This window comes from Phalacrocorax carbo, chromosome 2 (genome assembly GCF_963921805.1).
Source record: "Phalacrocorax carbo chromosome 2, bPhaCar2.1, whole genome shotgun sequence".
NCBI classification, from domain to species: Eukaryota; Metazoa; Chordata; class Aves; order Suliformes; family Phalacrocoracidae; genus Phalacrocorax; species Phalacrocorax carbo.
In genome coordinates, this window is record NC_087514.1 from 165054757 (window position 1) to 165078305 (window position 23549).

The window sequence follows — 23549 nt, forward strand, 5'->3', positions numbered from 1 at the left end:
CCACAGTGCCTGGGGGAATGGAAAGAAACTGCAGATTAAATGACTGGAAGTTCCAGTATATTTACACACAACCCAGATCACTTCTGAGGCCCTGAAACAACCTGGAGGCTGTCTGACGATCCCCAGCTTCACCTGGATGTGTTAGTCATAAAGGTTTTCAACAAAAGCAACAGGTTAAAAAAAAAAAAGGTGATGTGCACATCACTCCCCCTGGCAAACCCCTCTTGCTAAGCAGGTTTCTCCATCTTTCCAAGTCTCTCATTACAGAGACGCAGAAGGGCACAGCGCTAGGGGGTCAATGAACAGGAATTTGCAGAGCTGCTGCTGGCCAGCATCCTGTGTGTACAACTGGCAGCAGGAAGAATTCTGAACATACTGCAGAAAAAGTGTCACAAGGTTACTCTAAGACCCTAAAATGCTGAACTCTGGATACGAGGCTGCCCGGGATGGAGAACAAGAATTTTTTTAGGACCATGAGGATAAAATTAACTTCTGTAACATCATTCATTGTAAATACAACTGGAATAGGTAAAAAAAGCCAGCTAGAAAGAAAGGCTCCTTCATCAGGAGGGTCAAACAACCCTTGCATCCAACACATGAAACCACTTGCTAAACCTTTACTGAATAACTGCAGAAAGATCTCAATCATGTATTTATTAAATTCCTGAAAACGCTAAAAAACACAACATGAAAAGAACAAATGGTGCTACAGTGATGACTGGGTCCACGTACTTAAATACATTTCAACGGATCTACTAAGCTCCCCTTTTATTGCTTCTGAGATAAAAATTGCCTTGTCACCAGGTACCATATTGCCAACTCTGTGAAACCAGTGCTTACTGTTGGAGAAATACCCCTGAGGCCCTGGAAAAGCCAACAGAAAACAGGGGGTTTCAGGGAAATTTACACTGTCAGAATACAGCCTTGTGTATTCAGTCTGTCTAGAGCCACTTTGTAAGTTTTTTATAGTTAGAGCTTTTAAAAAGTTATTTATAGCTAGATAAAGTAAAGGAACAAAACTTTAATATTGATCATTTAATTCTCTCATGCTCCATCCTGTTATGAGAGAAAATGCAAAGTTAATTTAATTTGAGAAAAGAGGGGAGAGGAAAAAACGTAGAACAGTAAGATCTTGCTTACTACAAATCTTCAGCTGGAATTTGGTTTAGTGAAAGCTGTTTCAGACTCAGATGATCTCCCTTTCTGGGTCTTGTCTGAAAAGGTAGCAAAGTAGTATTACCCGGCCAAGTGTGCTCCTACCACGAGCAGGACAGAACAACCCTTTAACAGTGTAGGGCAGAGTGAATTTTTTGAATAAAAGTTTATACTAGAGAGCTTATCAGTTGCAATAAACTTGTCTTAAACATCCAAACAAATCCCTATTAAATAACAGAAATAGAGGCATCATCACCCTGTAGAGGCTAGACACATACTCTGTAACATTCCATACAAACACACTGTCAATACCGATGTCAGTAAATAAATAGAGACAAGAACAACTTCTTGGCCCAGAGACTAATAGGTATGACAGCACTCCTGTGATCCAGGTAAACTCTTACCCTGCAGAACAGGAGGGTGGTATCCAAGCTATCTGCTACAAATTACTCCTGAACCACACACAAGTGTCATTTAGGAAAGCAGCAGCTGACCAAGACCAAAATTTTAGCAACAATTTAACTTTATCAAAAGCACACGTCAATGCCCGGGCCCTTGTCTTATTTAGTCTGCTAGGAATCACCACACTGAGATAAATTATGCTCCTTGGCTAAAGTATAAAATATTTTTGCATAGATTAAAAATAGGATCTGTAACAAATGGATTTATCTTTTAGTTTCAGAGCCATTAGTCATAGTTAATATGAGTTGTGCAGGACACTGTGACTACAGATCAGTACAAGAGGTACTTCATGTACCCTAGATACAGCCTCATCACTCAGCACTTCCAAACCACTGGAGACTGTCGTTCTACCTTGTTGAACAAAATTTCAAAGTAACCGAGACACTCTCGTCTGCGCTTTACATATGAACTACCACCAAGTTGCAGTAGAAAAAGAAAAAGGGATAAACCAGCAGGTTGTCTCCTACAGTTTCCTTTAGTTTCAAAATTCTTCACTGGATTTTGGATACAGTGATAACCTCCATAACTGGCTTTGCAAAGAAAGGGCTGCCTGTGGAGGTACAGACGTGTTTTGCTCAGAATTCCAACCTTAAAAATCAATGAATGAAATGCTGTCTCAAAGAAAAGGAAACTCCTACAGTCTTCAGTAAGGTTTTTACATCATTCTTTCCACCCTGCAAATCATTGGAAAGTTGCTGCTCTCACCAAACTACCTCTCAAAACAACAAAAACTTACCACATCTAAAACCTAGATACGTTATACCAATGCATTTTTTTTTCTTTCAAAGCATAGCAAGACGCAGCTTCTGTTCTTCCTTGTAAACTGGAAATGTGAACGTACTAAATTCTCTCCCTGCATATGAAACAAACACACTTTTTTCCAAGACATCTAACACCATTAAGTCACATCTTGTCTTCAAACGCATGTAGAGGGCTTTTAACTTCTGTACGAAGCTCATCACAACTGAGGAGTAAGCAAACCAAAGCATTTACCAAAACCACTCGCTATTTCCAAAAGCCTCACACAGCTCTCTGCATTCAGAAGCTCTTCCAAAGTTTCTTTATTTGAGGAGACATGAGTAGAACTTCATCAGTATAACAGTAACATTTCAATTATAAACATACATAAGAAACTAAATAGTATCAAAACTATTAGGCACTGATACTGTTATAGCACCTCTAACATGAGTCCTGTGCTCCACTACCCACTGACTCATGTTTTGCTACCCAGCTCCTTTCTGCTTCTGCTTCATCCAGGCTGCGTGCTAAAGACTGGCTGTTAATACACACGCAGTTTCAGTGCTCCAGCACCAAGGGCAAAGACCTTGCAGAGGCTGTTCCTCCCTCCCTCCTCTTCCTGCTATCCTCCCATCCACCAAGTGCTAAGCCAGCACAGCTGCCAGGCACGTAGGGGCAGATGAAATCTATAGATCCTGGTAAAGGACTCGATAATCAGTAAGTTGTTGGGACCAGAGGATCCTGCATGGCAGAGACCTCAAAACAGCTGAGGCTGGAAGGGACCATTGGAGTCAAGGCCCCTGCTCAGAGCAGCCTGCTCAGGACCCCATGCAGTCAGGTCCTGAGCACCACCAGGGATGAACAGAAGAGGCACAGAAGTGCCGGTGTGCCCTCCACCATACCTTTGGAGGCAGATACCAGACAAATCTTCCACAAAGAGAGGTTTCTGCCTCCCCACCACTGCTTGAGATGGGCAGCTAGGAGACAGAGATCTACAATCCTCTAAAAATCCTGTCTGGAAATTTAGCAGCACTGTGAATACAGCAGAAGACTCAAATATTATTTCTCGTTACTGAAAATGTTTTGTTTCTTGTGTTGCACAGCTAAGTACTGGAAACAGTTCAAGACTGTCTATTCTGAGATGGTAATAGCTGCTGACAGAGCAGTGAAGGCCCCTCAAGCAGAGCAGGAGGAGTTTGAGGAATTTTCAGACACTGCTACGTTATGCCAATGGTATGAAAGGTTTGCAATGACACTATCTTTGCTGGGAACCTCGCTGAACTACAGCATTAGAGGACACAGACTAAAAAGTTCAACAGGGCTTCACTCTCCTCCTGTTTGGAGGTGAGGACAGGCTACAGCTTACATCAGGCTAACAATTCTCGGAAAGAATATATTATAAGCTAAAAAATAATGTAATCAGAGCTAAATATTTGCTTCATTACATAACTAGAAGAAATTACTTTTATTGACATATACATAAGGTCCCATCTGACAGAAAGTTCTTCATTTTCGAAAAAGCATTTGAGCTAAATTAGGAAAAAGCCTTTTTACAGTCTGTTATCTGAAAACTACAGGACCCCCCTGCTACAGAGCATTGCTCAGAGATGCTTTTTATAAACATCTGTCATAAGGACAGTAAATGACAGCACTGCACAGTATTATTGCTTCTATATTGAGTGTATTCTTCTGATTTCTTGACAGGATAAATATTTCCTGTTTATTTCTTGGTAAGATAAAGCACATGTTAGAAAAAGCATTGTTTTGGTTTTTTGACTTCAGACTTCTAGCAACTCCTACCTACAGCCATCTTAATCTATAGGATGCTGAAACTGGTTAACCCATTCAGGATGCACTGCTATCAATTCTCTGAAACTAGTCGGTAAATAAAAACAGAATTCGATAAATTGCCTTCTTGGGCTACCTGTGAAACTCAGAAGTAGGAGTAAATTGGTGACAGCGATATATCAAAAACTAAAATCGGGGGAGAAAATAGGTCAGTTATTCAGATAGCTCTTAATATCAAAACCATAAAAATGGCAGATTACTGGACACTTCCTTCTAAATCCCAATTTTATATCATCAAAACGGCTTGTTGCAGCAGCAAAGGAAAACGTTCCTGCTCAGTAGTCAAAAAATTAAGAAACTCTTTTTCTGACAAAAAGGAATAAAGTCTATCAGACCTCTCAGACATTTGGGTCAAAATCATATAAAAAAAGTACCACTCAGGGTGGGGGACAGAAGTAGTACATTTATGACATGCTTGTTCAAAATATGGGTTCATTTCTACTAAGACCACTCATGGGCTACTGGGCCATTTCTTCTGTTTGTTTTAAACACTAGCCTCTAAATACATTAATTATATATAATCAAAGACTGGTCCGTGGTAGCTTCCAGCAATTGCTCTTCAGAAGACTTTGTGGTAAGTCTCACAAATGCCCTTGACAAGAGGCACTCAAAGCCAGACTGAATGAGGAACAGCTGACTTCCACGAGCACAGGATCACTCTCCTGTACCGACATAAACAATGAAAGCCATTCCATCCCTAACATAGCATTCTCTTCAGGTGCTGGGGGCTTTTTTTTTTGTTATGTGGTTATTCAATACATTTAGTTAGAAAAAACAACATATCACACAAGTATTTATTTCTGTTTACCTAAACAAATTCACTCTTTGGACTCACCTGTGACTTGTAATGACTAGGAGTGGCACTTTGTTTGACCATGTCCTTGTTAGCAGCATACAAGTTCTCTTCTCTGAAGTATGCAGCATTGCCGTGCAAGCAGAAATTTAGGTTCTTAAGGACAGACTTAGCCTATTTAAAAGCAATTAAAAAGAAAAAAAAGGGCAATAATTACTAGGTCTGCCAAAGTTGTACTTATTAGGCATGAAACTAATTTCTAGCTACCCCTCATTGCTCTTTCCACGTCACACTACCCACAGCTCCTCCAGTACCACCTACGCCTTACACATTTGCAGAACAACGATGACATTGCTGTACTGCTGTGAGATCCCACATGACCGAACAGCTCAGCAGAATCGAGAGCTGCTGACCACAGGTCACATGGAGTCCCAGAACGGGTAAGCCAGCTGCGCCGTGCTGCACATAGGATCATGCAGGCAGAGGCATATTGCCTGTCAAGACTCCGCTCTTCAGCTTTATCCTGTCACACAAATAGATACATCACAGGACCCGCATCTACCACACCAGGAACGAAGCTCACCCTGTGATCCTGCTCACAGGCACCTGTGAGCACCTGCCGCAGAACTGAACATCCATCCCCAGCACATGGTGGGACAAACAATCCTCAAGTACCTGGGACGGCACCCATTTCAGGGCTCCGCTCCATCTTCAGACTCACAGCTTCTGTCAATGGCAAAGGCAAGGTTGGCTCCTGCCACACACTGCTATCCAAAACCAGGTGTGACGAAAGCACACTCCCAAGAGCACTCCAAGTATAATGTGTTGATTCTGAAGTCTCCGCACGTCCATTTACACAAGTTACAGTCCAGCCTCCTATGCTTCTACTGAAAAGGAGATCACTAAGTTGCCACATGCCTGCACCTTGTAGCCGTGCCATCTCTCCAACTTCAGACATTTGCATTACATGACAAGGTGAAAGTCAGCACGCTACACAAATGTAAGGCTTCATCTTCACAGACACAAAGCTTTAACTGGGGGAAGCAATGAATAGGGGAAGGGCTGCTTTTACAATTAAGATACATCAAGACAAAGTGCGCGACTGTCATATGATAAATTCTTAAAACTTAACAAAGCACCTGCTTTTTTCCTAATATAATACGGTTACGTCAGACTATTCCCACATCCAACTGTGGCTGACCCATTCTGACCTGCTGAACGGTAGAACTAAGGATTTACCTAATCTGATGTCCAGCCTGAATTCTGCTACAATGATTTGTTCAACCCACAGTCAAGTCCCTGCTCTTCTCTTTTCCAAGGGCCTGCTGGAAACAGGCTGAGCTGGATGAATTAGTTAACATTCTCGATAGTCAGTTTTGTCAGGTTTCCCATAGCATCTCCATCACCGTGCTGCAGACAAACCCGCTCAGACCGACAGGAAAGTCTGCGGCCAGGAATGAGTTGCAGAACAGTTCAGTGAAACATCCATGTAGATACACCGATGCTTCTGGGAAGCGCTGAGCTTGCTGCTCTTGTGCCAGCTGATCTTCAGCACATGTACGATACACCAGCTGTACTGCAAGGGAAGAGCTGCAGCAATACAACACTTGACACTACAGAAAGCTCTGTGGCCCACACAGATGGGAAGATTAGACTCCTTGTAGCTAAGCTAAGATAGTGAGCTCTGCAATCAAGTCACTCAGGTGCACAAAACTGCTCCTAGGTGCTAATTTTATGAGTTTCCTTTCAGAAGGGATGACGAGTAACATCTTTATACGACCCATGACAATTTCTTCAGTTTATGGGTGTCTAAGCCGCTAACCTTTACTGATCCTTTAACTACTTGTGATTATTATCTGTTCTTCTGTCAAAGCAGACTTAATGATACACACTAATGATTTGGCTAATCACTACCTCTGTGATACAGTGTAACTATTCACAGCTTTAAAAGGGGGTTTCAGAAAGTATCAGCTGATACCTGAAACCCCGAACAACAATTCCATTTATGTCAAAACGGGAACTACTTCAAATCATGGGAAACTTTCAAGGTGATGCAGGTGCTGCATTAGGCTTCACAACCTGTATAAGAGTCCAACCAAAGCTCAAAATTTATACAGCTGTTCAAAATAAAGGTAAGAGTGCAGCCTCTGTGCTCCAGCCAACGCACAGTCTTTCAGAAAAAATGGGATTTCAATGGTAACTTTCTGTGGCTCTCCCTTAGCTTTTAGGGGCTGATAAAAAACCACATGCTTATTGCACAGCTGGTAAACAAGCCATTCCTAAAAAGGCCTTTTGGGATATATTCAGCATATGAGGGTGCTACATTAGAGCTTTAGTAGAATCCAATGCTTTCACTAAAGAAGCACTGCCAGCTTGCATTGCGTTACATTGACAAATAATACTTAAAAAATAAGGTTCTCACCGAGTACTTTAATATCATGTCCTGGATTTGTAAATAGTTTTAAGTTTATTTTCTTCTGACATTGTTCAAAAAGAACTCTAAGCAAAAGGACGAATGGCCACAAGCACAACAACTGAAGGAAAGGTCCATCAGCAGGACAAAATGACAACTGGCTTCCCTCACATTCATACCTGGCCCCAGGCCCGTCGTGACAGCAGCAGCTTCCCTCCTGCGTCCTCTCGGTCTCCCCAGTCCTTCCCTACTCATCCTACCAGAAACCAGCTGAAACCCAATGCAACATGACTGCAGAAGCAAACCACACCAAATGCTAAAAATCACGCGGAAGCCTTTTTCTCTGCAAGGCCCCTGATGTGGATCTCTCCTGCGTGAAGCTGTCAACTCCCATGGCATTTACAGAAATTCGATGGGTGCATCCACCTCTCCTGCTGCTTCAGTGAATTTCACAGACAGTTTAGAGCTTACCAGGGGACAGACAGACACCTCAACAACGTAACCATTCGATAATCTGAAAAAAGCAATCCCCCCGGTTTCTCTTAGCAGTGTGATGTCCACTCCAAGGGTCCCACCAATGCTTTTTAAAGTTAACGCTAGAAACTCTAAATGAATCTTGCCAACAGCGAGCCCGCTCAGCACCAGCATAGTCACCTGCTAATCTTGGTGCTCTCTAGCCCCACCACGTCCTGTGTCTTGGTAAAGACAGGGATAATGTTTTCCCCATATACATACATACCTATGTATGGACACATGCACACTTTCCACAGTCTTCTCGCACTGATCAAACAGAAACAGAAGCCATAGTAAATATGAAACTTAACTTTGAATTATTCCTCACTGATTAATGGGAATTTTGCTAATTTGAAGGCCTGCTTTCCAAAGGAACATAAACAGTAGTATCTTCAGGTGGATTCATATCGCACTTCGAGAGAGATGCAGTGTGCCCGTCTCCACACACTGATGCCACTGTGGAAAAGTCACAGGTTTTGCAGTTCCCCATGCTACAGCACATCTAATTCTCCAGAAAAAAAGAGTCAATTTGAAACATTACCTTAATATTGCTGAGAGATCATGAGGAAGGCCTAAACTTCCACCTATGCTACCTGAGGGTTTACAAGTTCCAGAATCAGGTTACATGGGAAAACTGCTGTAAGCCTAAAGCCCCACACTTCTCTTTTTAACACACCTACTTTGAACTTCTTTCCTATTTAGGCCCATCTGCTTTACAAAGCTACACGGCCGGAAGTTTGTTGGGGAAGAGATTCCAGTCTGCTCCTCAGTTCCGCCTTTACAAAGCATTATCCTTGCAACAGTGGACCAGAACCTCTGTGAGGTAGTACTTCTGCAGCCAAAAAAACCCCAAGCACACAGAACATTTCTGCGACATTTATGTTAAAATTTAGAATTTTAACATAAATGTTAAAAGACATTAAGCAAAGTAAGCGCTTGGGAAACCACGTCATACAGATCTATCCACCAGGAACTGCAGCTACCTATGTGTAATTTTCATAACTTCAGCCTTCCTAAAGTTAGTAATTTCAGAAATTCAAATTTGTAAACTCCCCACTTACTGCAATTCTTGCTTTATTAATTTGAAAAAATAAGGAATAATTTGCCAGCAGGTAGCTTCAAAGCACAGCCCTGATCTGCAATTCATTTAAACTATTAAAAAAAGTTACTAAGATTGTTTTTAATGGTAGATTTTTACAGATCTAGAAACTCTAACTGCAGTCCAAAGCACAAGTACTTCGAACACCAGAGTCCTCCTATTTCCAAGTACTTCTGCATGCAAAAATGGCTGAAGCCTCCTGCCCTGATCCCTGGAGTTTCAGAGGATGCTTTTATGTTTATAAAAGCTGTAAAACCCTAATCCCCAATTAAAAAAAAAAAAAAAACCACTAAAAAACACCCTTCATGAAAGGTGCAACATGAAGTTGCAGGTTTTACAAACAGTGAACACAACTCAGCTGCAACATGTCTTTATCCAAAAGTTCAAATTTGGGACTGCTAACAAAGTTTTATGGAAGTGGCTACTTTAATGCATCTTTCACTAAACAGCCTGTGACACTCAAAATACTGAGTCAGGAAATACACGTTTAAGCATTTGAATAACATATTCAAGTGCGCTGCAGGCTCCATGGAAATATAAGGGAACATAATGGCAGCCAACTCTATACATTCACCTTCACTTAGGATTCTTAGCACGTCATCCTCCGTTATCCCCTGGTAGACCGGGGGAGCACAAGGGACTATTAAACACACAGGTATGGAGTTTTTAACTGAACTTCCGCTCACTTTAGAATGAACTAACCCAAAGGCAGCTTAAGTGCACAATTCGTTAGACTATGTCCTTTCAAAGACATACTGCTGTAAAACAGGATTACTGGTATTAATATACGCTCAGTATAAACCTTTTTATTTAGGAGTTTAAACTTCCAGCTGAAGCTATGAAATATTTTTCCAGGGTGATTTTGACAGATGGACTACCTAGTACCATTTAAGCTCCACTAAATCAAATGTCTTCCCAAATATATTTTTAAACAGACAAAAATGAATTAAAACAAACTGTTTGAAGTTACAGACTGGCGCATGTGGCCAAATAAATAGAATTCTTTAGATCAGCTGCACGAGGATCTCTATACACTGTGTATCATTACACAGAGATTGGTATATTAATTCCATTAGGCTACCAAGATTAGATATAAAGCTACTTTTCCCACTTGACCTGCTCCTCACTTTGTGAAATTCAAGTACTAAGTAGATGTCTTCATGATTGCAGACTTGAGCAAACACTGTCACAATGTCATTTAACAGATCTCAACTGTTTCTAAAGAGAAATGAAAGGAGATCTATTGCCTGCTTGAGAAGTTATGACATTTCTCAGTGGAAGGATGACAGCAGGTATTCCCAAGTTTCCCACCCACTTTGTAAGTCTCTCACTGTCCCTATTAGAAGGCTCTGGTGGTCAATGCTAAGAGACATTTTTATGTTTGGAGAACTGTTTCTGTCATGTGCTCACAGTATGTAACCACTTGAAAGGCTGGGCACTGTCAGGTGAATACATCATTACACTTAAACTACAGCATTACAGCAACCTAAGCAAATGTTACGCTGTGAAAATCACTCCGCTGGATTGTTTTCCAGCTTCCTAAAATATCAGTATTACTCCAAACACCTAGCATCTCTCCTGCACAACAAAACCCACATAAACCTCATCACATTATGAGAATCAACTTCTACCGAGACAAACCTGTACAGATGTTACCACCAGCCATTCCCTGCCCGCATTCCTCCCACCGACACAGGCCACTGGGGAAGCTAAAGGCAGCACAGGCACTGAAGCATGCCAGCCGTACACACCGGAGCACTGCAGCAGCAGCGGCTGATCCCCACACTTTCCAGTCCAGTGGCGTAGCCCACCCAGCGCTGAACCAGCGCTGCCGCACCCCTAACATCGCTGCCATGGGACGCACGCTACACACCTCAGTTACTATATGCACACGGAAACTGTTGCCAGGCTATGGACAGCGTCCCTCCTCCACCCCGTGAAGCTGCAGGATAAAAACAGCAGAGAGAAGCAAGCAGATTTTGGGCTGTGGGCAAGGAAACGGCCCCTCAAAACAAACTAGCAGCACTGGCATTAAGCAATTACTCCACATAGCTATTCCTAGACAGAGGAGTCCCTAAGCTGCACCAACACTACGAGAAACAGTACAAATTGCTTGCCCTTAAATGTCACCTCATGTTATCTTCAGATACAGACCCTTTCAAATACCTCTGCAGCAACTGAAATCCTCCCCTAGTAAGCAGCAAAGATTTCACACTGCCAAAGGCCCTGCTACAGAAGTGAAAGAAACACCAAGCTTACATTTTTGGTCTTCTTGCTTTACAACCAGTCTCAGCCATGTAATGTCTGATGTCACTGGAGTACCAGTATGTGGAAGTACTATGGGAATTGTAGTCTTTCCTCTATTGTGCAATAGCTCCAAGGTACAGGATCCAGGACTGCAACCGTGAGCCTTGGGAACAGCCTCCTTCACACAGAGGCTGCCTCAGAAATACAGCTGAACTGCTTTATTTAGCCAGAAAACGCTTCTCAAATGGGAAAGAAAAAGAGGGGGTGGGAGATTTTGAAACACACCTTCTCCTCCTTCCCACGCAAGAAGTAATTTCTAAGCAATTATTCTCAGGTGACTGCATACCTCTAAAACCATTTAAGCTGTAATCAGGAAACACTGCCCAGTAAGGAAAATTTAATTGCTATGGAATATAACAACATATAACAACATAGTACAAGAGTTTTTATGACAAGTTTGTCCTTCTTTGTACCTCTGTGGTTTTGGTATCTCCACATGAAAGAATAATTCACTGGAATGAATGTTTTTGGTCAGAGGTGATGACGAAGCTGCCACTTTTGTTCCTCCCTCCCCAGTGGAAGGTATCACTTGGCTCACCCCAGCCAGGTAACTACGAATGACTTGCAGTGTAAGCAAATCAAGCCCTGTGCCTGCTGTAACAAGAATTAAGGGTTATTTGGGTTAAATGCTTTCTTTCCTGCTAAAGTGCAGGACCTGACTTACATTCTCACCACTGTCAGTCAAATAGCTGGTTGACAGTTACATTTTATCACCTTTTTCTTTAATGAAGTCATTATTTTCCTGCAACTCTTTGCCTTGACTCAGACAGATGATGAGCCCTGATCCTTCCCTCACATCACTACATATCTAATGCTACAAAAAGAATGAAGAAATAGAATTTAAGCAAAATAAGAAATCCAGAGACAGTGGAACAGAGCCATTTTCATCTTTTTGAAGAAAACAAGAAAAAAAAAAAACAGGTATAACATCATTAGTTCAGTTGCTGGGAAGTGCAGTCCATTATCAGTCAAGTATTATTACAGAGTCTTGAGACTAGGAAAGAAGAGAAAGCAGAGTGCTAGCAAGTTCCAACTAAATTTTTTCTGAAAAGCTCAATATATGCTTAAATCAGCTGAGTTAAATCTAAAATATCTGTTGTTCACCCTGAACAATAAAGCTGCCCCCAAATCCCTCTTAGGGAATATGAGAAAACTTCTACGACAGCTTGGAGTGTTACAGTGGAAATCAGGAAACCAGTCAGTTTTAGGTTCTTCGACAACTTAATGCAGGCCGGCTACAGACAGAAGATCTTAAAAGTGAGGGGGGAAAAAGCCCAACAACTTCCTCCAAAGTTTTTTTTCCCTTCCCAAGGCATTTTCACTGAGTTACAGTAACAGCACCTCATTCTGCAAAGTCCTTCCCTCACCGCTATCACTGTAGCGCTTACCACAGAAAGCACTGCTAAAATACACTGCGGCATGCCACGCAGCATGAAACCTTCCCTAAATATCATATAAGAGTATTCCATAAAGCTTTCCTGACACAGCAGTAAATAAGAAATGAGGTCACCCTCCTGAAAAACCTCAGCCCTTGTTTAGACTATTGCTATCTCCCTCTGGTTTCTCTCCACAAAGCTGTAACGGCACTCGGAGATGGTGACCATCCCCCTCCAGCTTCTCCCACTGCCCAATGTAAGCAGAATTTGAGAATGACAACATACTTAAACATCACGCAGGAAGCTTTTATACCCATGTCCAGACACAGGTTTTCGGAATAGCATACTTGCACCAGCACGGCTGATAGCACGTGCTGAATGCAAGTGTTTCAAGGAAAAAAAAAAAAAAAACTCAAGCCATGCTCTAACCAGGGATTAAAGGAAAAAGAGGAAGGCCAAATGTTTCCAGTGTTATGGCAGCACAGTGCTGAAGTACCTGCAATAACTTCAGCGTATGAGCAGACCCCAATAGCTTCGAACGAAGTCTGACAGCAGATTTTGACACTGATTTGGCCTGGGCAAGACAGAGGGGAAAGAGAAGAAATCCAGACACGAATCTACAAAAAACAGTTTAGGCATAAATTATTTCCACTAACTTGAGAAAAGCGTGTTACACGAAAAACAAGACAGCCTCTTCTGAAGGGCTGAGGCTACGTAAAAGCAATACCACCGGGCAAATCATTCAGAGAATGGATTGAATACAAAACACAGCATATCCCATCGCTACCATCCAGCAGCAACTGGTCCCAAAAACATTCTTATAAAGTAGCTAGCAGTAGTAGCTATAACATCCTTTCAAAATACATGCAAAATGTCCCCAGTGCACATAAACAGAGCATGGCCTCAGCAGCAACAGCTGGAAACAAGGTGACGGAAGCTGCCAAATTCCCTGGCCCTGAAAACACTGGGGAAAAAAAAAAAGAGCCGGATGGAAAAGCAGGCTGCAAAGAATACGCTGTGCTTACAACTCTCACCTGTGCAGTATTCAGGTACCTCGTGAAGATTTCAAAGGTTTCAGTAATGCATTAACAAGAGGCAAAAATACTCAAAATATTAATAAAGCTAGAAATATCTGTAAGGACTCTTTGAACTTGCTAACTTCAAGTAACTCAGTGTGAAGGAGACGCTCATACACAACCTCCTAGTGCCAACCTGGCCACAGCAGTGTGAGTGCATTTGAGTAAAGATACATTTTAAATAGCAGATTGCAGTGATTTTAGTAACTCAGAAGAATACATTTGCACAGTAAAGTATTAGCAATCATTCTTCTGGACCCCTCACAATGCCAAGACAACTTTTTTGCCTTTTTACTATGACAGGAAATGTAAAAACCCTAACAATGAAATCAAACACTGCTTCCACGAAAAAAAAAATATCCAAAAAAACCCCTTCCTTTTCCTGAAACTAAACACTTCAGTGTATTCCCCTCCACAGCCTCAGAAAGTGACTCCTCTCTTACCCTACTGGGATTTCATAACACTTGCTGACTTCACAGCTCTCTTCTGCTCTCTCTCCGTTCAGAAGCACCACTGATTTTTGGTGTTTCAACAGCGCTCACGAGTCAACTTCCGAGCGCCCACAGGGCGCATGTACAGGCAAGTGGAAGACAGCCTTGCATTTTCGCAGATACGTCCTTTATTTACATGGTTCTGCTCCGCCAGCAGCCACGGGGGTTCCCCTCCGAGGGAGCTCCGCCGCCGCTCCTCACAGGGCAGAGGCCGGTTCCTCCCCGCACGGAGCGAAGCGCCTCACGACCTCCCCCCGCCATCGCTCACCCCCTCAGCCCCGGCGGCAGCGGGGGCGGCAGTCCTGACGCCTCACATCCGCCCGGGAAGCCCCCTTAGGCTGAAGGACTGAGGGCTAGGCGCTACCCGCCACCATCTTATCCCCCCTCCCACCCTCCGGCCGTTACACCCGCCCCAACGGCCGCGCCACGCGCGCCAGCCGAGGCGGGAACGGGAACGGCGGGAAGCGCGCGGTCAGCGGCAGCCGGTGGGAGAAACCATGGCGGAGCGGGAGGGGGGACCCACTAAGACGGGAGGGTGAGGGGGAACTGAGGCAGCCGGGGGGAACACTCATAAAACGGGGATCGGGAAGGGGTCGTCCTCCTCGGAGAGCGGGGTCCCCATTTTCCAGCTGTATTTAGTGTGAGGCAGGCACCTGAGCGGGTTACCTGACAGCTCCCCTCAGCCACCACGTTCATCCCGTGCTGTGGAAAGAACGAAAACCTGACAGAATTGAACCATGAAAGCGTCTCATTTCCCAGCCGGGGTGGCAGAGGGGCTTTGTGGGCCTGGCGCCAGTGTTTTTATTTCTCAACATTTCCTCCTTCGTGCAGAAATTGGTTATTAAAAGTGCCGCTGAGGACATTTCAGCCCATCGGCTGACGTGAGGAACAGGTAGGTGGTTGTTCACCCCTTTTTGGCTGGCTTTGCTCAGCAGTGGAGTTCCTGGCTGCGCTTCACTCCGTCCCACTTGGGCTGAAGATTTTCTCTGTAGTGGGTCATCAGTGAGGCAAACACCCCAGCAAAATCAACCCTGCACCTACACAGCTGATAGCCTGTGCTTCTAGCCCAAGCTCACCAGCTAAAGCCATTAACAATGAGAGTGAATAAAAATATTAGGATATTTCTGCCACATCCTTCGTCCAGGAGTAATCTAGTACCTCTGAAAAATCAACCTGCGTGCATATTTTGTATCTTAGCGCCCATGTTTGTAAGCTGCAGCTGTTGGCAACAGAAAAGCCTTTCAAATGCATTAAGAAGACAAAAGAAACGCGTGTCCGCCAGAAAAAGAAATGTAGGGCTTCCCCTAACAGAAGAAATGCAGTGTTTATTCAGGCTCTGTGCATACCAGTACAATATAACTATTCTAAGGAGGCTTTGCACAATGGGTGGAAGAGAGGAAAAGCTGCTTCTGGCAAAGCGGCGTCAACATGGGGAGCACAGTCTCGCCTTTGTTGCATTCGGAGTATTCAGAAAGGGTGAAGCAGTCCAATTGCGTTTATTTTTCCAGCAAAAAGACTTTGTTAACAATCTCAAACCTAACAAATGCGTGACCAACAGCGTAAGACACTTCCTGCCAGCAAGCAACCTGAAAAAGTATTGTTGTGTACCTTCACACAAGGTAAATAAAAGGTAGCATCTCTTTTCTTTCAGACAAGTCACATTTAAACTGCTGATACAATAAACTTTTAATGACTTATTCCACAAACTCATTTTACAGCAAGCATAAAAAGTTTTAACCAGTAGCAGTATTTTTCACAGATAAATTCCCTTCACAGTAACAGTGACACTGAAACAGTGGCAGAATGTGCTTTGGACGGTTTTTGTTACAAATTCAAATGCAAGAGTTTTTTTTTTCAGTCTGTGTGGGATCTCACCTGCTCACCTCTCTCATCACACCCTTCCGCAGACGCGCCATTCCAAGAGCAGGCGTGCAATGGATTTATTGTAGTACAAAAATCCATAGGGCTCCTATAAATTACTGCAGGTTGACAGGGTTAGGAGGCACGGAGCTGGTTGGCTTTAGGGGGGCAAAGAGGAATACATTGACTGTAGAAGCAAGAAAAAGTGCAAAGTCAGAAAAGGAACAGGAGGCAGGAAAATGCAGCAAAGAAACCCTGAAGTAGTGGGCTACTCTGAAAACCCACAGGGGACGGTGGATGAAGAAAACCTCAGCCAGAGACAGCAGCAGGGACTCAGCCCAGACAGGTTTTTGTACAAGGGGTACAGAGAGCTCTCAGAACAAGCGTGGTGGTGATGCGGCCAGAGGAACGACAGTGGTGAAAATCCTGCATCAGGAACACCAGGCTAAGCCAAGAGCACGTGTGGCATTAACCCCTTCTCCAGGGAACGCGGCTTAACGCTGAGGGAAGGAGCAAAGGCCTGAGATGGGGCCACGCTGTCCCTTCCCCAGCTTTTTGGAGGGAGGGAACCCCTGCCGAAGGCTTCAGGAAAGTGCGGAGGATTTTTCTACAAGATGACAGAGCAAAGATGTTGATGCCAAAAAAAATCCACCCCTCAACTGTTGTTGGCGACTGGAGGGCACGTGCTTCTAGTCATAGATTATTCTGCCAAGCACGAGTACACTTATACAATAGTCATCCCAGGGCACGCACCAGTGCACTTCTCTAAAATATCACTTTCCTCTCTGAAACAGTCGTTGGAGCGAAGGGAGCGTGCATGACCGAGGTGAGGAGTGGCAGAGGAGCTGGCTGCCGCTGCCTGTGCTCCCTCTGCTGGCACTGAAGCAGGGGATGGGACTGGGATGTCTGAGAGCCGACCCACCAGGGATGACTTAAGGTCTGAAACGTGGAGTACAAGGTATTCCTCTTCCTGAACACAATTAGCAGCTAGAGTGGTGAGAAAAAAACCCCACCCCATCAGGAAGCTTAAGAAGCTCAATGCAAGGAGTAATTTGCAGTGAACATTTTAGCCTGAGTATGTATCTTACACAAGGTAAGAGCAGCGTGCTCTCCATTAAAAAAAAAAATAAATTATAATACCACAGAATGGTTATTCTGAACAGAAATTCAGTGCATACAACGGGGAAACCCCCGCTCCCATCACTCACTTCAGTCTGAACACGCACTGTACCCGACGCAGAGCGGTGGAGTGAAAAGTCAGCAGCAGTCCAGCCCACTGACACGTTCATCCCCTAAATAAATAAGAGAAAACCTCAGGAAAAGGTGTGTTTCCGTGCGCACCCTGCACGGGTCTCTCCACAACGCTTTAACAGATTATCCTCCTGTCCTCAGCGACCTGCCGCTGGTTTGGGTTCCTGCCGTTTAGTCCCAAGTTGAGGAATCCTGTAACGCCCGCCCCCATCAAACACCACAAACAGCTGAAGGCAGAGTCGCGTACCCAGATTTATCACACAAAATATATTCTCAATAAGGCAAATGTGCGAGTGGTGGTTCCTCATTTATTTACTAGCGGTTTTTGGCCACCACTCGGGTATACTTGCAGTGAGCTTCACTTTATCACCTGCTATATTTAGGCAGAGTGGTTCATTTATATAAGCCAACCTCAGCAAAGCTATACCAAGTTCACCTCCTCCAGCCCGGAACTTGCCGGCCGACTTTCCCGATTCAGTGAAGATTTCGGCCCCCTCGGGAATGCCATCCTCAGGAAGAGGAGCCGAAAAGTGGACTGGCAGCAGACGTTTGCGAATGACACCCATGTGGTGGGTCCTGGCTGTCAACTCCTGCCCGATGTAACAGCCTTTGGTAAAGCTGATGCCATTCATGTAAGCCAGGTTTGATTCCAGTGGGAGGGCTACTCCGGGAGGGAGATCTTTCACACCTTCGGGAATTCCTAGGAAAAAAGTAAAACCAATGGGTAAATGCGCTAAGATCTTCAGTATTTAAGATTTCTGGAATATGCCTCCTCTGAGAGTCGTAAAAACAAGAGAACCCGTAAGAAGCAGTGTGAAATCATGAACTTCCCAGTACTCCGGTTTGGGCCTGGGCAAAACCATGAGCCGTAAGTGATGTTTACTGTTAGAGGTAAAGAGACAACTGCACTGAACCTGATTTCATGAAGCTTACAGCACTTCACAACCGTACCGGTGGAAATTCAAAGCACCCACAATGATGCAGACTCCCATGCAAAGGCATCAACGTACACATAACGCCAAAATCCTCACCCACACCCCACAAGTAGACTGTAATGTCAATAAGAGTTATTTTCTTCAAAGCTAAAGCACATAAGTTGGCCAACTGTCTTTGTTAAAGCCGAACGTCTGTATAAGAAATTGTTCTTTTTGGGACCAACGACACAGAAGTAGTATTTTTTTGAAGCAGAGTGTTGCACCCAGCTTTCTGCAGCGGCATGAGACGAGCGCTGGTGTTTGGAGGAGGTGGCCACAGTCCAGCCCACTTTGACTCACTGACAACTTGCTTTTCTGAACCTGACGGTCACTGTTTGTAAGCAGAATACCGTCACCTTTCAGGCTGCCAATTAATTTAATCCACTGTCTGTGTGAACACAGTAAAAGCAATCGGAGCTCCCGGGACCGAGTTCCCTCTCAAATTAAATATCTGCCCCTTGGCCTCTGAGTTAACTCTGCGAATCCAGTCATACATTTTTAGGAGAGTAAGTCAGGGTGTTTCCTCTTCCTTCCTTAGCAACAAGGAAAACACCCAGACTGTGCGTAATCCCAAAATAATCAAAATTACTCAAACCACACAAGTTTCCCTCTAAGAAAATGAATAACCCTGGTTTTCATTAGCTGTTAGCATTCCTGACCCACCGCCCCATAATCTTAGTCATAAGAAACCGTACTCAAATATTGATTCTGCCACCAGACAGAATTATAACTACCAGATCGCTTTTATCCTCAAAGTAGCAAATAATACCTCTATTTATTAACAAGTTAAACACATTGAGACATACCAATGTGGCTTTTAGAAACTATTCCTGTCTTATATCAGCGTATGGACTCTGATAATAAGGTGAAACTGTGATAATACTTAAATAAATAAATTCCCAAAATCCAATGATGCAGAGGGCAAAACAGGACTTGGCTTTACCTTGCTTATACCTGTGCTTGTGATAATCCTGAATATTTCCAATATGACTCCCAGGGATAATCTGTGATAGATTCGCTCCTTTCTCTGCAATCAGTCTCCAGCCCATAACTTCTGTTCTGGGGTCAGGAGTTAAAATCAGAGCCTGGTCTGCACGTTTAGCGAGGGAACTGGCGACGCCTCCGGCGCGCTCCCCAGGGACGACGGCCCACAAAGAGAGGTCAAGGCAAGGGGTGATGTTTACTTTCCTCCGGATCTTGTACAGTTTCAGATGTTTTTGTATAGCGTCCAGCACGCCGCTGTCACACTCCAGCAGGATGTGCGGCTCTTCTTCTGGACTCTCGTGAATCCTAAAAAAGTAACACCTACAAGGTCAGAAAAACAAACCCCCACAGCAGCGGAAGCCAACACGCTTTATCTTGATCCTGGTGCGAATCCAGAGTTCTGGGGAATTTCACCGAAGGCTGCTGGTGCACATGAGAGCGACACACAGCTCCCAGTAGTGAACTGCTTGAAATTTTTCAGCCATCCGTCCACTCTTTTCTAGCAAACATTGCCCTCACCTCTCCCACAGACAGAAACAGCTCTGCCCTTAGTTTCCTGTACCAGTCACGCTTACCTAAAGCAAGGTGATGTTCACCAGGAAGAGATTCCTTTGGCCGTGCCCTGCATTAGTTACCACACCACTAACGACTGCCCCGACAGCACACCAGCCCAATTTTTCACCTGCAGCTGCATCAGGTGGCAGCACGGTGTGATTAGGACATCTCGCACGGCATGCCGTGTGTCAGTGCCTACGGCGCCCGTGAGACAGCGCAAACCGCTTGTTTCGGATACGGCCCAATATACCCGTGCCTGGGGCCTGCCCCGAGGGCTGCTTTAAAAATATTAGAACTATAAAATCATGGAATGTCCTGAGTCAGAAGGGACCCGCAAGGGCCACAGAAACGCTCCAGGGGCTGGAGCCCCTCTGCTGCGAGGCCGGGCTGGGAGAGCTGGGGTTGTTCAGCCTGGGGAGGAGAAGCTGCGGGGAGACCTTATTGCGGCCTCCCAGTGCTTAAAGGGGGGCTGTAGGAAGGGTGGGGGCGACCCCTTTAGCAAGGCCTGCTGTGACAGGACATGGGGTGATGGTTTTAAACTGAAGAAGGGCAGATTCAGACTGGATATAAGGAAAAAATTGTTTACAACAGGGTGGTGAAACCCTGGCCCAGGTTGCCCAGAGAGGTGGTCGATGCCCCATCCCTGGAAACACCCAAGGCCAGGCTGGCCGGGGCTCTGAGCAACCTGATCTGGTTGCAGATGTCCCTGCTCACGGCAGGGGGCTGGACGGGATGGCCTCGAAAGGTCCCTTCCAACCCAAACCATTCTATGATTCTATGATCACCGAGCCCAGCTCCTGTCCCTGCACAGGACACCCCAAATTCACACCGTGTCTCTGAGGGCCTTGTCCAAGTGCTTCTGGAACATCGCCAGGCTGGTGCCGTGATGCCTCCCTGGGGAGCCTGTGCCAGGGCCCCACCACCCTCGGGGGGAAGGACCTTTCCCTAATGCCCAGCCTCACCCTCCCCTGGCCCATCTCCCTGCCGTTCCCTCGGGCCTGGCGTTGGGCACCAGAGAGCAGAGACCAGCCCTGCCCCTCCTCCTGCCCTCGGGAGGGAGCTGCAGAGCGCCATGAGGCTGCCCTCGGCCCCCTCTGCTCCAGCTGAACAAACCCAGGGACTCCAGCCGCCCCTCGTACGGTTTCCCCTCTAAACCCTTCCCCAGCCCCGTGGCCTCCTCGGGACACTCTCCAGTAGCTTTGTACCCTCAATGTACCATTAAGATCATTTCTGCTGGGGCTTTTCTGCAGAGCGACTGCAGCCACTGATGAAAAATAAAGTGAGTGAGGGATTTTTTGGCACGTTAATTTACAAAGATAAGCCAGAAACCCCTTGCAGACGGGTGTGGGACATGGCCGCTGACAGGCGGCCCGCGCGCCCGCGTTTCTATAGCAACATGACGCTGTCCCCCCCCCCGAGTCTGGCAGTGGTATCGCCCAGCCTCCCCCGCCCCCCCCCCCCCCGCGCTTGGTCTCACCTGTACAGGATAACGTCATACAGGCAGCGGCCCTGGACGTTGAGTGCATGCGCATAGAGCGCGCGCGGCAGGGCCGCCCCGGCGGCGTCACCCGCTACCAGCCGATTGACGTCATTAGTGAGGAGTCCCTGGAGGAAGATGGCGGCCTCGGCGCCCCGTAGCCCCAGCAGCGCCCGCCCCAGCGGGAAGCAGGCGGCGACCCCGCTCCCCCCGCCCCGCCACAACCGCCGCAGCCCGGGCAGGGTCGTCGTTACCGCCGCTCCCGCCCTCACCAACATGGCGGCGGGCAGGCCGAGCGCTGTCAGAGGGGACGGCCGCCGCTCGCTGACGCCGCCGCCGCCATCTTGTGTGTGTCCGCCGCAGAGGGCGCCACCTGCCGCCGGGGAGGGGGCGGCGCCGGCCCCGCCCCCGTCCCGAGCGGGAGCGGTCGGGCAGCGATCGGTCACCGGCGGAGCTGGTCCTGGGCACCCCCAGCTCCGCCCTCCCGCTGCACGGAGGGTCGGCAGCGCCCCGCCGCTCCCCCATTCCCTTCCCAGGCCTGCGGGGGGACGCGGGACCCGCCGCCGCGGAGGAAGTGAGGGGAACAACCGCAAAATAAACCCACCGACCGCGGTTTTGTTGTGCGGGACCTCGGGGGCTGCCCAGACTTACCTCTCCGCTGCTCTCCTGGCTGCTCCCAGCGTTGCTGCCCCCTTTGTCACTCCTTCCCCTGCTGAGCCTTTAATCCCCTGGAAAGGCCGAGACACCTGGGCTTGTTCAGCCTGGAGAAGAGAAGGCTGAGGGGGGGGATCTCATCAGTGCCTATAAATACCTGAAGGGTGGGTGTCAGGGGGATGGGGCCGGGCTCTTTTCAGCGGTGCCCAACGCCAGGCCAAGGGGCCACGGGCACAAGCTGGGACACGGGAAGCTCCCCCTGAACATGAGGACAAACCCCTTCCCTGTGCGGGTGCCGGAGCAGGGGCACAGGCTGCCCAGAGAGGCTGTGGGGTCCCTTCCCTGGAGACATTCACCCCCCGCCTGGACGCGGCCCTGTGCCCCTGCTCTGGGGGTGCCTGCTCCAGCAGGGGGTGGGACGGGGTGAGCTCCAGGGGTCCCTTCCAACCCCCGCCACTCTGTGAGTCTGTGAGCATGGTCAGGCAGGGGGTACGTACCCATTCTCCTCCAGAGACGTTTTGGCTGGCATGGTGGAAAGTGCTGCTGCTCCAAAGGTTCCTATTTTTCACTGTATTTTGATGCCCTATTCTGTTTTTGTAGGACCCATTACTTTTGTAGGACCCATCAGCTGCCCCCATGATATTTTAACACTCCTGGAAAAATAGTCAGTAGCTCTGGTTCTGGAATAAACTATAGCGTTTGACAGTGGGAATTTCTGCTAAGTGACATTGCACAGAAATAAAATCCCCATGTTGAAAGCATGGAGCTGAAGGTGCTGTTCCCTTGCCTCTTTAACGTTCGTTGGCGCTATGGGGAGTGGACTCCGAAGGGCCGGGGGTAGCCCCGGGTTTCGCTACAGCTCGTTACGCTGGAATTCATCCCACAGTTCAAGAAACAGCTGTGAGTCATGCCTGTCACTTGTGATTACTTTTCTCCAGTTGTCGCAAGTCGGTTTAAGGCCATTCTGGCCCTTGCTGCTGCCAACACCAGCACGTGTGCGGCTCTGCGGGGAGGGGGCTCGCCTGGCCCTAAATGAACCCTGCAAAAAGCAGCCATCAGTGTTCATCGGGCCAGGCAGCGCCGAGCCCCGTCGCAAACCCACCAAACCTCAAACCGTGAGCCAAGGGACTTGTTTTTCAGGAGCTGCAAGTTCAGCCAGCTGCTCCTCGGGCAGGGCCGGGTGTTCCCCGCGCGCCCCGGCAGCGATAACCTTATCACATATCCCCGTGTGCAGGACTGATCCGCTGCCGCTGGCGGCGGGTGATGCGACGTGTTCGCCCCTGAATTCAGCCCTGGCCCTGCTTGAGGCGATGCTTGGCAGGCAGCTGCACAAGCAGAGCAGGTGGAGAAATCAAAACAGGTGGTGGATGTGATTCGAGGTGACCTTGGCATGCGAATGCGCTCTACCCGGCTGCTGGCACGTGCTGCATGTGAAAAATGGGGCTGAGGAAACCTCTTTTCCTCTAAATCAGGGCTGAAGAGCCAGAGAGCTGATGCACATCAGGTTTTTTTCCTGGAAGTGG

At 46.7% G+C, this 23549-nt stretch overlaps 2 protein-coding genes across 3 annotated transcripts in view; both read right to left on the reverse strand.

Moving 5' to 3' along the window:
• LOC104042268 (meiosis-specific coiled-coil domain-containing protein MEIOC) overlaps positions 1–14666 on the reverse strand; it is a 37424-nt gene extending 22758 nt beyond the window's left edge. The window contains exons 1-2 of one of the 2 annotated variants that reach the window (XM_064445168.1): positions 14224–14666; positions 5039–5170 (exon numbers count right to left, since the gene is read on the reverse strand). In XM_064445168.1, coding sequence (XP_064301238.1) covers positions 5039–5080 — 42 coding nt within the window. In that variant the 5' untranslated portion in view covers positions 5081–5170; positions 14224–14666. Of the gene's footprint in view, positions 1–5038; positions 5171–11280; positions 11338–14223 lie in introns of those variants that run through there. The other variant, XM_064445167.1, reaches the window with a different exon arrangement.
• A 1273-nt stretch (positions 14667–15939) lies between these two features.
• IBA57 (iron-sulfur cluster assembly factor IBA57) lies at positions 15940–21756 on the reverse strand. The gene is made up of 3 exons (XM_064445169.1): positions 21373–21756; positions 19300–19646; positions 15940–18082 (listed from the first exon to the last, which is right to left on the reverse strand). The coding sequence occupies exons 1-3, from the start codon at positions 21648–21650 to the stop codon at positions 17691–17693; spliced, it is 1017 nt and encodes a 338-aa protein (XP_064301239.1). The 5' UTR covers positions 21651–21756; the 3' UTR covers positions 15940–17690.
• Positions 21757–23549: the final 1793 nt, after the last annotated feature.